The sequence below is a fragment of the Rana temporaria genome, chromosome 10 (assembly GCF_905171775.1).
Source record: "Rana temporaria chromosome 10, aRanTem1.1, whole genome shotgun sequence".
NCBI lineage: Eukaryota > Metazoa > Chordata > Amphibia > Anura > Ranidae > Rana > Rana temporaria.
In genome coordinates this window covers 121,471,793-121,486,265 of record NC_053498.1, presented here as the reverse complement: position 1 = coordinate 121,486,265, position 14,473 = coordinate 121,471,793, and the positions used below count along the sequence as shown (strand labels likewise).

Sequence of the window (14,473 nt, the reverse complement as noted above, 5' to 3'; positions counted from 1 at the left end):
AGCCACAGCACTATTATAATCTCCCATGCTCAGTACTGCAGTATGAGGGGTATTTATAAAGTGGTCAGTAACTGACTGGGGGGCGGGCATTGCCATTCAAGACATTCCTGCCTTTTGTAGTAAGATTAAGACACTATGGGGCAGATCCACAAAAGAATTACGCCGGCGTATCTATTGATACGCCGGCGTAATTTTAAAGTTCCCACGTCATATCTTTGTTTTGTATCTACAAAACAAGATACAACGGCATCTGGGATCGATCCGACAGGCGTACGTCTTAGTACGCCGTCGGATCTTAGGTGCATTTTTTCTCGTCGGCCGCTAGGTGGCGTTTCCGTTGAATACCGCGTCGAGTATGCAAATTAGCTAGTTACAGCGATCCACGAACGTACGTCCGGCCGGCGCATTTTTTTACGTCGTTTGCGTTCGGCTTTTTCCGGTGTATAGTTACCCCTGCTATTATGAGGCGTACTCAATGTTAAGTATGGCCGTCGTTCTCGCGTCGAAATTTGAATTTTTTACGTCGCTTGCGTAAGTCGTTCGCGAATAGGGATTTGCGTAGAATGACGTCACCGTCAAAGATACACTACGCCGCCGTAACTTACGGCGCAAATTCTTTCAGGATTAAAAAAAAAATAAGTTACGGCGGCGTAGTGTATCTTAGATACGCTACGCCCGGCAGAGAGAATCGCCGATCTACGTGGATCTGCCCCTATATTTAAAACATTCCTGCCTATGTATTACCTTTTACCATTCTTTTATTAAACTGGCCATATTTTAGTGCAAGTTTTATAAAGGAATACTTTTTTTACATTCATCATCTGGACCATTTTGGTTGGAGTAGCTGTAGTAGAATGGCAATGCTGGGCACTCCTTGAGCCTTTTTATTTCCTGAAAAAATGACAGGATTATTTGCTAAATGCAGTAACCCATGGCAGCCAGACGTCTGACAATTCCTACCATCTGATCTGGGTGGTAGCACTTTGCACCCCGGCTCTGTTGTTCGCTCAGCCTCGTTGGTCGCATTCTGTGATCTCTAACCCCTTATCTGTCTGTTTTCTAGTTCCTCCTTCTAAACCCACCTGCCAACTAAATGGAAGTCCGTATATTGGTGCCAACATCACCCTCAGCTGCCGGTCATCGTCGGGGCAACCGAATCCCAACTACTCCTGGATAAAGAAAGCCACGACCAATGTGGTATTCTTCCCGCCAGCCCACGGTAATAAAAAAATAAAGGCACTAAGCTAAATTCACTAAACTATGATGTGATAGTTCTGATAAAGATTGTTGTAGCTTAGAAAACTGGGCCTGGACTTTCAGAGCTAGAAGATATACAACAAGTGTATTTAATAATGGTTACCCAGAGCATCCAATCAGAACCTGCTCGTCTGACTGCAGTGTGCTGAATTCTGATTGGTTGATTCAGGTTTCTGCTCCTTGAACTGTATGAATTTTTTTTTTTAATTTTTTATTTATGGTTTGTAGATTCTAAAAAATGGCACTGGCATGGAACAAAATTAAAAGGAAACAAAAACCACAATATATTAGTATACAGGGCCGGATTCAGATACCTGAGCGGACAGACAGAGCGTATCTGTCCGGCCGGACTCTCTTTCTGAATCTGGCCCACAGTGTTTAATGGATTGACATTTAGGCCCAGATTCTCAGAGGACTTACGATGGCGTAGCGCCATGTACGCCGTCGTAAGTCAGAATCCAAGCCGTCGTATCTATGCGCCTGATTCTTAGAATCAGTTTTGCATAGATATCCATTAGATCCGACAGGCGTAAGTCTCTTACGCCGTCGGATCTTAACTGCATTTTTTTTTTGGACCGCTAGGTGGCGCTTCCGTCTAATTCCGCATCGAGTATGCAAATTAGCTATATGCGCGAATTCCCGAACGTACGCGCGGCCGACGCAGTAAAGTTACGACGTTTACGTTAGGCTTTTCCCGGCGTAAAGTTGCCCCTGCTATATGAGGCGCAGCCAATGTTAAGTATGGCCGTCGTTCCCGCGTCAAAATGTTAAAAAGTTACGTCGTTTGCGTAAGTCGTCCATGAATGGGGCTGACGTCATTTACGTTCACGTCGAAACCAATGACGTCCTTGCAACGTCATTTGGAGCAATGCACACTGGGATATTTTATGGACGGCGCATGCGCCGTTCGTTCGGCGCGGGGACGTGCTTGATTTAAATGATACACGGCCCCTACCCGCCGAATTTGAATTCCGCCGGGTGATTTACGCTACGCCGACGCAACTTACGAAGCAAGTGCTTTGAGAATACAGCACTTGCCCGTGTAAGTTGCGGAGGCATAACGTAAATCAGATACCTTACGCCCGCACAATTTTGCGCGGCTGTACGTGAATCTGCCCCTTAGTAACCATTTTGCAAGTACTTGTTAATGAAAAAAAACAAAACAACCAGTAAGGGCCAATTTACAATATTGTGTTGCGGTAACACAGTGCACAGTACACAGTTTTGTTCCAGAAGAGTGTTCCATACCTTTCTCAAAGTGCAGAGGTCTCCAAACGTTCTAAATAAAGGGCTAGGTTAGTGTCCTTCAGGCTTTAGGGGGGTCGGACTGTGGCCAGTGGAAATTGAAAATGTCCCAGCATCAGTGCCCCATCATTGGTTACAATGGGAGGAATAGTCATACCTCCCAACTTTCTGAGATGGGAATGAGGGACACCTATCAGCAAAAGTATACAGGCATAGGACACACCCCTTACCACGCCCCCTTAAAGGAGAATTGTACAAAAAAAACAAGATTGGTTAAACCCACAAGTGCTTTTTTTCCACTACTATTACTTTATATTGGCTTTTGGAATTTACAAATGCAGCCATTTAGAAATCAGATGAAAGGTTTAGTGCTGGAAAACACTTTTTGATGGATAAAAAGTGCATTTTATATTCATCTATATAGATCAGACCAAAATGAGGGACAAATGAGGAGGAATGAGGGACAGAGGGACATTGCTCCAAATCAGGGACAGTCCTTCCAAATCAGGGACATTTGGGAGCTATGGGAATAGCCCCCCATTGATGGTGTCAGTAGAGGGAATGGTGCGCCATCATTGGTGTCAGTTGGTGAAATAGTGCTCTAAGAGCCAGATAAAGGCAAGCAAAGGGCCCCTGGGCCGCAGTTTGGAGACCACTGTCATAGTGATAAGGTGTGGGGAGACAGCAGCTGCAATATATCCTCCAACCTGAAGGTGGCAATGTGCTGTATCTTCAGACTGCAGGTACCCTTTGAGGACTAATTGGGCAAGATCCACGTAGATAGGCGTAAATATAAGCGGGCGTAGCGTATCGTAGTTATGCTACGCCGCCGCAACTTTGAGAGGTAAGTGCTGTATTCACAAAGCACTTGCGTCTAAAGTTACGGCGGCGTAGCGTAAATGTGCCGGCGTAAGCGCGCCTAAATTAAATGAGGAACAGGGGGGCGTGTTTTATGTAAACTAAGCATGACCCCACGTAAATGACGCTTTTTTCAAACAGCGCATGCGCACGCATGCTCAGTATCATGTCGAATTTTCAAATTAAATTACGCCCGCTCAATGCCTAGACGACGTGAACGTAACTTACGCAAAGCCCTATTCGCGAACGTTTTACGCAAACGACGGAAAATTCGACCCTGTCCCGACGTCCATACTTAACATTGCATACGCCTCATGAGGCAGGGGTAACGTTACACCGAAAAAAGCCTAACGTAAACGACGTAAAAAAATGCGCCGGGCGGACGTACGTTCTGAGAATCAGCGTATCTAGCTAATTTGCATACTCTACGTGGAAATCAACGGAAGCGCCACCTAGCGGCCAGCGGAAATATGCACCTAAGACCCGACGACGTACTAAGACGTGCGTCAGTCGGATCTAGCCCACATTCAGGCGTATCTTGTTTTGTGAATACAAAACAAAGATACGCCGGCGCATCGTAGAACTTACGCGGCGTATCAATAGATACGCCGCCGTAAGTTCTTCGTGGATCTGGGCCATTGTCTCCTGCTATGGGCTCCAGGCAGCCATCTTGGGGAGTACAGCATATCTTCTTGGACACTAAACTCCTCCAAGATTTGGGCAGCCATCTTGACAGAGAAGTATAAAAGTAAGAGATTTGGGGATCACATTGTTGAAGTGCTCCTCAATATTACAATTGGAAAGAAACTTGTTAATAAACAGCGTTCTCTTCTGCTGGAAGAAGTGTATAAACCTGCAACAAAAGGGGGATGCTTTTCCTGTCTATTGCTGTGTAATTTCTGGGAACACTCAATTTCTACAATATAGACAACTTTTTTTCTTGTTGTAGATTCTGTGAAGGGGACCTTAACTCTGACGAATATTACCAGTGAACACAGTGGAACTTATGTGTGTACATCCAAGAACACGGCCGGTGTGGCGGAGTGTAATATCACAATGGAGGTCACCTCAGGTGAGTGTGAAATGCTGCATATAACATAAATCAGCCACATTGACTAGTCTAATGTTATTTGTGCACCTCATCATGTCACCAGAGCTGATACTAAAACTATAGGACCTCTAGGAGGCCTGCACATGGTACATGTGTCTTCTGCTACTGTGGTCAATTGATGAGCTGCAGCCTAGTATTGGCTGAAAATACAAAACAGTTTCCCCAAGACAGGTACATTTAAAAAGCCGATTACAGAGTGACTTGTATGTCAAGAGAATCAGTTCTGACACAAATGGAAGTCCTTCGACACAGGCCCTCAGATCATTGGTGGAGCTATGCTGTTTATGGGGGAATAAGGGTCCTTTCACACAAGCATCACCAGGTCTGTTACAATCACTTTAGACTGTATGTACACTGGGGGCCTAGCTCCTGTGCGTCCAGTCCTGGTATTTTCATGCGCCAGGGAGGCACCAGTGCAGCATTTAGCCCCACTGCCTGCAACCTGTCAAAAAAGACGCACAGGGGCTGAACTCCCAGTGTGCATATAGACACAGGGGGAATAAGACACAGAGGGAATAAGACACAGGAGGAATAAGACACAGGGGATAAGACGCAGAAGGAATAAGAGGGTAACACAGGAGGAATAAGACACAGAGGGAATAAGACACAGGGGAAATAAGAGGGCAACACAGGAGGAATAAGACACAGGGGGAATATTACACAGGAGGCATAAGAGGGCAACACAGGGGGAATAAGACAAAAGAGACATAAGAGGGCCACATAGGAGGAATAAGACACAGGGGGAATAAGACACATGATGAATAAGACACAGGATGAATAAGACAGAGGAGGAATAAGACACAGGGGGAATAAGACACAGGAGGAAAAAGACACAGGAGGAAAAAGACACAGGGGGAATAAGACACAGGGGGAATAAGACACAGGATAATTAAGACACAGGATAATTAAGACACAGGGGGAATAAGACACATGGGGAATTAGACACAGGGGGAATAAGACACAGGGGGAATAAGACACAGGAGGAATAAGACACAGGGGGAATAAGACATAGGGGGAATAAGAGGGCCACATAGGGGGAATAAGACACAGGAGGAATAAGACACAGGATGAATAAGACACAGCGGGAATAAGACACAGTATGAATAAGACACAGGGGGAATAAGACATAGGGGGAATAAGACACAGGGGAATAAGACACAGGGGGAATAAGACACAGGAGGAATAAGACACATGATGAATAAGACACAGGGGGAATAAGACACAGGAGGAATAAGACACAGGGGGAATAAGACACAGGATGAATAAGACACAGGGGGAATAAGACACGGGGGGAATAAGACACGGGGGGAATAAGACATAGGGGGAATAAGACACAGGGGAATAAGACACAGGGGGAATAAGACACAGGAGGAATAAGACACATGATGAATAAGACACAGGGGGAATAAGACACAGGAGGAATAAGACACAGGGGGAATAAGACACAGGATGAATAAGACACAGGGGGAATAAGACACGGGGGGAATAAGACACGGGGGGAATAAGACACCGGGGGAATAAGACACAGGAGGAATAAGACACATGATGAATAAGACACAGGGGGAATAAGACACAGGGGGAATAAGACACAGGAGGAATAAGACACATGATGAATAAGACACAGGGGGAATAAGACACAGGAGGAATAAGACACAGGGGGAATAAGACACAGGATGAATAAGACACAGGGGGAATAAGACACGGGGGGAATAAGACACGGGGGGAATAAGACACGGGGGGAATAAGACACCGGGGGAATAAGAGGGCCACATAGGAGGAATAAGACACAGGGGAAATAAGAGGGCCACACAGGAGGAATAAGACACAGGGGGAATAAGACACGGGGGGAATAAGACACCGGGGGAATAAGAGGGCCACATAGGAGGAATAAGACACAGGGGAAATAAGAGGGCCACACAGGAGGAATAAGACACAGGGGGAATAAGACACAGGGGGAATAAGAGGGCCACACAGGAGGAATAAGACACAGGAAGAATAAGAGGGTCACACAGGAGGAACAAGGGGGCCAACAAAAACACCAATTTGTGAAGAATGGTTTAAGTGGAAATGTTTCCTGGCAGAGCTCTCTTAACACACACTCTTTTATATTCCAGCGTCCAGAGTGGCCATCATAGTCGGGGCTGTGGTCGGGTCGATTGTCGGTTTGTGCTGCCTGGCCATCTTGATAACTGTGTTGATCTATTTATACCGACGGCAGAAGAAGGAAGCTCAGGACGAGATAGAGAATGATATTAAGTAAGAATCATCAGCAAAAGCTGTTCTGGGAATGGTCACTAAGCACCTTCACAGACTTTGTTTCTGTACTTTATTTTGCTCCTGTACAGGTTAAGGTAATAGTGTAATAAGGATTTGCTCTTGTTTTTTTTTTTTTTATTCACAATTTCTGTTTTCTTTTCTTTATATTTAACAGTCACGTTAGAAATTCCTTCACAGCTGAACTTTAAAAAAAAAAAACACCCCCGAACTCCCCACCAGACTTAAAAAAAAAAAAATCAAACATCTCTTATTCTAAGGGCACTCTGTTTAGTGCATTAGCACAGTGCGTCCAGACTGTCTGGTCCATCAATGATGGACTGGGCTCAGAGGAAGTGGTTTGAATGATGTTGGATATTATTCAACCCAGAAGATTGAGGACATCTACTAACAAAAAAGAGTAACGTGTAAGACAACTCAAGATTAAATGGCAAAAAAAACCTGCCTTTTTTTATTTATTTTTCTAACGGGTTACTTATTTTTGTTTGCTTGAGTTCTGCTCAGTGAAAATACACAGCACTTTCCATGTAAGATGTATCCTTATCTGTTCAGGTACAGTAAAACCTTGGTTTGAGAGTAACTTGGTTTGAGAGCGTTTTGCAAAATGTTTTAATAAATTTTGCCTTGATATACAAGCGATGTCTTGATATAAGAGTAGCGCCATGTCACAACCGAGTATAAAAGAGAAGAGAGGCGCCTCTAAGTGTAGCAATATGGTTACATTTAATGAAGGTACAACATTTAGCAATTTATTGCTACACTTAGAGGCGCCTCTCTTCTCTTTTATACTCTGTAAAAAAAATGCTTTGATATACAAGTGCTTTGGATTACACGCATGTTTCTGGAACAAATTATGCTTGCAAACCAAGGTTTCACTGTATAATGAATTGAATTGCTCATTTTAATATCTCTGCTTTTATCTTCAGGGAGGACGCAGCGGCCCCGAAAACGCTCACCTGGGCCAAAGCAAATGGGTCAGAGCTTACTTTCAAAAACGGCACCCTATCCTCCATGAACAGCAACCGGGACCACAAGCCTTACCCTCCCAAATCCCCCTCTGACACCACCTCCATAAATACCGCAACAGGCAGCACTGCCGGCTACAGACCCCCCTATATCAGCGACAGAGTCCGAGTCACAACACCGACCCCTAGTATGTCCAGCCAGTCCCTGCCCTCGTACATGGCGCCAATAAATGGCAACTACTACACTACCGCCGTGCCAACAAACAGAAGCTCCACCCAGAAAACAAATGGCGTGGAACAGCAAGCTCCCAGGAAGGATTTAAACGTTTCGTCTGGGGTGACTGCGTCCAATCTGGTGCGCATGGGGGCCGTGCCCGTTATGGTTCCAGCTCAGAGTCAGGCGGGGTCCTTGGTGTGAACCGGATCAGTATTATTTATGACTGAATGTTTACAAGACTAAGCAGCCAACGTTGATCTAAAAAAAAATCTTCATTCCGCACCGATATGGGCGATGTATCCTACTGATTTCCCAAGACAAGCTGGATCTTAACGGCCAATGGGATCTTCCCTCTGTGTCCTTACAATGCATCCACATCTGTTCTGTCACCTGCAGACCCTCCCAGTTCTCACGTTTGTGAAATGACCCATCACTGTCCAAAGCACCGTTTTATATTCACAGACGAGCACTTAACTCGAGTCCTTACTTTTTTATATTTTGTAATTTTATCCTTTTTGCTGCAACATATTGACATTTGAGAAGAAACCGGCTCGTTGGAAAAGTCAAGTGTTTTTTTTTTCTACGGACAATCCTAAAAAAAAATTACAGCCTAACTAAATCAGCTAAATACATTCAGAGGCATCAAAACCTAAAATGTGTGTTTTGCTTTAAAAGGCATTCACAGCCTGAGTAGAAAAACCTGTCCCCTGCCAGCATGCTGCAGAGAAGGGCTCTTGCTCTCTTTATGGAAGCAGTGGTCTCTCTGCAAAGGGCTGACATGCCCCCTGCTGAGTCTGACCTATAGCTTTGCAATCAGTAAAATGCATAATTGGAGAGCGCTAGCTCTGACTCAGCAGGGGGTGTGTGGGAATTCTGCAGGGAGACCACTGTTTTCACATAGAGAGCAATAGCTCTCTAACTTTGCGGCGGCAGAGCGTATCGTGTTTACACTATGCCGCCGTTAGTTAGCAAGGCAAGTACATGATTCACAAAGCACTTGCCTGCTAAGTTACGGCGGCGTAGCTTAGATGCGGCGGGCGCAAGCGTGCCTAATTCAAATTCGGCTAAGGGGGCGTGTTTTATGTTAATGGAGCTTGACCTGACGTGATTGACGTTTTTTTGGAACGGCGCATGCGCCGTCCGCCTACATTTCCCAGTGTGCATTGCGGCAACGTACGCCGCACGGGCCTATTGATTTCGGCATGGAAGTAAATGACGTAAATCCCTATTCACGGACGACTTACACAAACGACGTAAAATTTTCGAATTTCGAAGCAGGAACGGCGGCCATACTTTAACATTACTATTCCAACTATTTGTTGGAATAACTTTAGGCCTGATAAAGCGTTACGTAAACGGTGTATCTGTACTGCGTCGGCCGGGCGTACGTTCGTGAATAGGCGTATCTAGTGATTTTCATATTCTACGCCGACCGCAAGGGAAGCGCCACCTAGCGGCCAGCCTAAATATTGCACCCTAAGATACGACAGCGCAAGCCGTCGTATCTTAGATAGGTTTAAGTGTATCTCTGTTTGAGAATACACTTAAACTTAGGTCGGCGCAGATTCAGAGTTAGGTCGGCGTATCTACTGATACGCCGACCTAACTCTACCTGAATCTAGCTACAAGGGTCCTTCTCTGCAGAATGCTGGCAGGTGACAGGCTTTTCTACTTTCTAAAAACTGTAAGACTTTGCACATACTTTGCTTGATGCCCCTGAAATTTATTTAGCTGGTTTAAACTGAAAGCTCAGTTAGGCTTTAAATGACCTCTAAGTATATTGGAATTTTCTGTATCTGTTTTTATACATTTTTTGAGCTTTATTTTAGTGTGAAAAGGAAGTAAGGAGTGAGATGTGTGTCTGGGGTTTGCAAAGACTGCTGGGATTTGTAGTTCCTCACTGTATGACCAATATCTTGCTTTATGAGTACAATCATTGCGTTCTTCCTGACCTCCTACTGGCCCATTCTGTATCTTCATTCAAATCTCTTTGGAGTCTCTAAACCCAAGAATATTGAAGTAAGCCACCATATATCACAGGGGCCCCACTGTAGATGTATATGTGATGATGTGAACGTTGGCCCACAGACGCACCAATCAGAAATGGTCTTCTAGTTATGCAAGACTTTGATTGGACGATGCAGATTGGCGCAGTGTTTAGAAGCGACCCTCCGCAGGCCCTAGGCTGTGGTTTGGGTTTCAGCAGTATTTTTGTGGTTCCGGAATGTGCAAATCTATTTCAGGACTGGACAGGGACATGGATTGGAATCTGGTTCTGTGTTTTGGGTTCTACAGGTCATTAGGCAGGTTTAATGATGGAGGACACAAATGTGGCACAGTGGAGGGTTGAGGGTGTTTAGGGGCATATAAAATAAAACTGGAGGTCTGCATACAGCTGAGGGCACTATGACAATCCGCTTGCATGTCCGTTGTTATTATTATTATTATTATTATTATACAGGATTTAGTGCCAACAGTTTGCTTTACAACATGAGGGCAGACAGTACAGTTACAATACAATTTAAAACAGGAGGAATCAGAGGGCTCTGCTCCTTAGAGCTTACAATCTAAGAGGTTATACAGAGTCACCATAATACTGGACATGGGAATGTGCGTACAAGGGTGGAGCTATCCATAACCTCCAATCAGAGCAGGGCAAGGATGTTTTATTTCTTGATTCATTTTTATCATTACCAGAAAGCGCAGTATTCTTCATCACATCTCTATCTGTAGAAGAGTCTCCTATATCACTCTGCAGCAGAGCTTCATCCTGTACAATGTTCTGCAGCCAGGCTTCATTATACACTGCCCTCTGTAGCAAATTTTGCATACTGTGTTTTGCAGCAGAGCTTCATACTACACCACATTCTGCAGTAGACAGACATCTCAAATTGCTTTCTGTAGCAGAGCCTCATTCTGCACCATGTTCTGTAGCAGAGCCTCATTCTGCACCATGTTCTGTAGCAGAGCCTCATCCTGAACTGTGTTTTATAGCAGAGCCTCATCCTGCACCACATTCTGCAGCAGAGCCTCATTCTGCACCACGTTCTGTAGCAGAGCCTCATCCTGAACCACATTCTCTAGCAGAGCCTCTTCCTGCACCACATTCTGCAGCAGAGCCTCATCCTGCATCACGTTCTGTAGCAGAGCCTCATCCTGAACCACATTCTGTAGCAGAGCCTCATCCTGAACCACATTCTGTAGCAGAGCCTCTTCCTGCATTACGTTCTGTAGCAGAGCCTTATGATGTATTGTGTTCTGTAGCAAAGCCTCGTTCTGCACCATGTTCTGTAGCAGAGCCTCATCCTGCACCACATTCTGTAGCAGAGCCTCTTCCTGCATCACGTTCTGTAGCAGAGCCTTATGATGTATTGTGTTCTGTAGCAAAGCCTCGTTCTGCACCATGTTCTGTAGCAGAGCCTCTTCCTGCATCACGTTCTGTAGCAGAGCCTTATGATGTATTGTGTTCTGTAGCAAAGCCTCGTTCTGCACCATGTTCTGTAGCAGAGCCTCTTCCTGCATCACGTTCTGTAGCAGAGCCTTATGATGTATTGTGTTCTGTAGCAGAGCCTCTTCCTGCATCACGTTCTGTAGCAGAGCCTTATGATGTATTGTGTTCTGTAGCAGAGCCTCATCCTGCATCACGTTCTGTAGCAGAGCCTTATGATGTATTGTGTTCTGTAGCAGAGCCTCATCCTGCATCACGTTCTGTAGCAGAGCCTCATGATGTACTGTGTTCTGTAGCAAAGCCTCATCCTGCACCACATTCTGTAGCAGAGTGTCATCCTTAGGATTGCTACCTGTCCAGGATTCCCCCGGACAGCCCGGGCTTTGAATCATGTGTCTGGGTTTCAGTCCACCTGACACCCGGACACATTAATCAAACAGGAACATGGCTCGGAACAGGGCTTGACAGGAGGGTGAGGGGGCTCTATGCACGCCGCATTACTCTTCTCTTTGGAGTGCCCAAAGGTGTCCCAGGTCTGTTACAATACTATAGTGTATACTAAAAAAAAAAAAATACTGTGCACCTCTAAAGTGTTCAGGTTTGGCTTGAAGAAAAGGTGGCAACCCTAGTCATCCTGCACCACATTTTGTAGCAGGGCCTCACCCTGCACCATGTTTTGCAGCAGAACCAACCTCATCCTGCACCATATTCTGTAGCAGAGCCTTATGCTGCACTGTGTTCTGTAGCAGAGCCTCATGTTGCACCATGTTCTGTAGCAGAGCCTCATCCTGCACCATGTTCTGTAGCAGAGCCTCATCCTGCACCATGTTCTGTAGCAGAGCCTCATGTTGCACCATGTTCTGTAGCAGAGCCTTATGCTGCACTGTGTTCTGTAGCAGAGCCTTATGCTGCACTGTGTTCTGTAGCAGAGCCTCATGTTGCACCATGTTCTGTAGCAGAGCCTCATCCTGCACCATGTTCTGCAGCAGAGCCTCATCCTGCACCACGTTCTGTAGCAGAGCCTTATGATGTATTGTGTTCTGTAGCAGAGCCTCATCCTGCACCATGTTCTGTAGCAGAGCCTCATGTTGCACCATGTTCTGTAGCAGAGCCTTATACTGCACTGTGTTCTGTAGCAGAGCCTCATCTTGCACCACATTCTGCAGCAGAGCCTCATCTTGCACCACATTCTGAAGCAGAGCCTCATCTTGCACCACATTCTGCAGCAGAGCCTCATCTTGCACCACATTCTGAAGCAGAGCCTCATGTTGCACCACATTCTGAAACAGAGCCTCATCTTGCACCACATTCTGCAGCAGGGCCTCATCTTGCACCACATTCTGAAGCAGAGCCTCATCTTGCACCACATTCTGCAGCAGGGCCCCATCTTGCACCACATTCTGAAGCAGGGCCTCATCTTGCACCACATTCTGAAGCAGAGCCTCATCTTGCACCACATTCTGAAACAGAGCCTCATCTTGCACCTCATTCTGAAGCAGAGCCTCATCTTGCACCACATTCTGAAGCAGAGCCTCATCTTGCACCACATTCTGAAACAGAGCCTCATCTTGCACCTCATTCTGAAGCAGAGCCTCATCTTGCACCACATTCTGCAGCAGAGCCTCATCTTGCACCACATTCTGCAGCAGAGCCTCATCTTGCACCACATTCTGAAGCACAGCTTTCCAAAAAACATCTTTTTTTACGTTATTTATGTTTTTTTTTTTTATCTGTTTGGAAATTGTACAGAGATGAAACCAAAGTAATTTTAGTCCTCCAGCCAGATATGAGGAGGATGAAGTGATTATTGTGTGAGGGTGACAGAGGCACCGAATGAGTTTTCTGCTTTTATTTTCTATTTTATGTGAAGACTATTCTAAAGTTTCTGAATACTATAAAGAATGCCAAGATATTCTGCTATACTATTTAAAGTACATTTTTCAATAAAAAGCTTAATTTTAACATAATACAATGTTCTATCTAATATTTAAATTGCAAATTATATGCAAAAGTTTATGAAGGATGCTAAAAATGTAATATTGCAAACCCGGGACTCTGCCCCCCCCCCCCAATGCAATATGACCAACACCATAGAGTTCTAACAAGGAGAAATTCTGCTTCCAAACCCGGAAGGTTCCCCCTGACATTCATCAGGTTGTCATTGGTGACTTCTTATTTATGTCACCCTTTTCTTGTATTACTAAGAAAATCACTGATTTGCACAAGTTTTTGGTTCAGAGAAGCATTAGGACTCCTGATACACCCTCACTTGCCATAGCTGTCGAGTGTGTCACTCGGCCCGCCCCCCGGCACGCGGAGTCATTGATTTGATTGACAGCAGCGGGAGCCAATGGCTGCTCTACTATCAATCAACCAATGAATGAGCCAAGAAGCTCAGCCGCGAAGCCAGGACGCGGGACTTTTGAGGGGTCAGGTAAGTAAACAGGGGCACAAGGGGGGGGGGCTCTAATCCTTGGATGTTTTTTCACCTTATTGCGTAGAATGAAAGTGAAAAAACATGAACCTTTACAACCCCTTTAATGGTTGGGTTTCATAGTGATTGGCTGGTGATATATACCGTATTTATCGGGGTATTGCGCGCTCCGGCGTATAGCGCGCACCCCTAAAGTGGACCCGCATTCCTGTGGAAAAAAGATTTATGTACTTACAGTTTTGGTGTCTTGCGCGGCGTCCATCGGCGGCCTCGTCGGGTCCGGCGTCCGTCTGCGGCTTCAGGTGTCCTCTTCGTCGGGTCCGGCGTCCTTCTGCGGAGTCCTTCCCGCTCGATCCCCGATTTCCCGCGCCGAGTTTGAATACTGCGCCAGCATATACCGAGCGCAGTACACTCGTGTATAGTCGGGCAGGCTCGGCTACTCTCGCGCTCACGTCCTGTAGGTCCAGGACTGACGTCTGTATTTCTGATCAGTTATACTTTTTCAATAGTACAAAAGGCAAAAGTAGAAAAAGAAAATCTTGGGCTAGATTCAGGTAGGGCGGCGCATTGTTACGGCGGCGTAGCGTATCCTATTTACACTACGCCGCCGTAAATCAGAGAGGCAAGTGCTGAATTCACAAAGCACTTGCCTCCTAAGTTACGG

General features: G+C 45.6%; 2 protein-coding genes across 2 annotated transcripts in view; both read left to right on the top strand.

Annotated features, from left to right (window-relative positions):
* ESAM (endothelial cell adhesion molecule) overlaps positions 1–8,832 on the top strand; it is an 86,293-nt gene extending 77,461 nt beyond the window's left edge. Inside the window, exons 4-7 of the mRNA XM_040326149.1 lie at positions 1,064–1,219; positions 4,310–4,432; positions 6,586–6,727; positions 7,672–8,832. Of these exons, the coding sequence (XP_040182083.1) occupies positions 1,064–1,219; positions 4,310–4,432; positions 6,586–6,727; positions 7,672–8,128 (878 nt within the window). The 3' untranslated portion in view covers positions 8,129–8,832. The remainder of the gene's footprint in view (positions 1–1,063; positions 1,220–4,309; positions 4,433–6,585; positions 6,728–7,671) is intronic.
* A 2,987-nt stretch (positions 8,833–11,819) lies between these two features.
* LOC120915863 (vegetative cell wall protein gp1-like) lies at positions 11,820–13,342 on the top strand. Its single transcript, XM_040326673.1, has 3 exons — positions 11,820–11,834; positions 12,028–13,012; positions 13,043–13,342. Exons 1-3 carry the CDS (start codon positions 11,820–11,822, stop codon positions 13,177–13,179), a joined length of 1,137 nt encoding a protein of 378 aa, XP_040182607.1. The 3' UTR covers positions 13,180–13,342.
* The last annotated feature ends 1,131 nt before the right edge of the window (positions 13,343–14,473 follow it).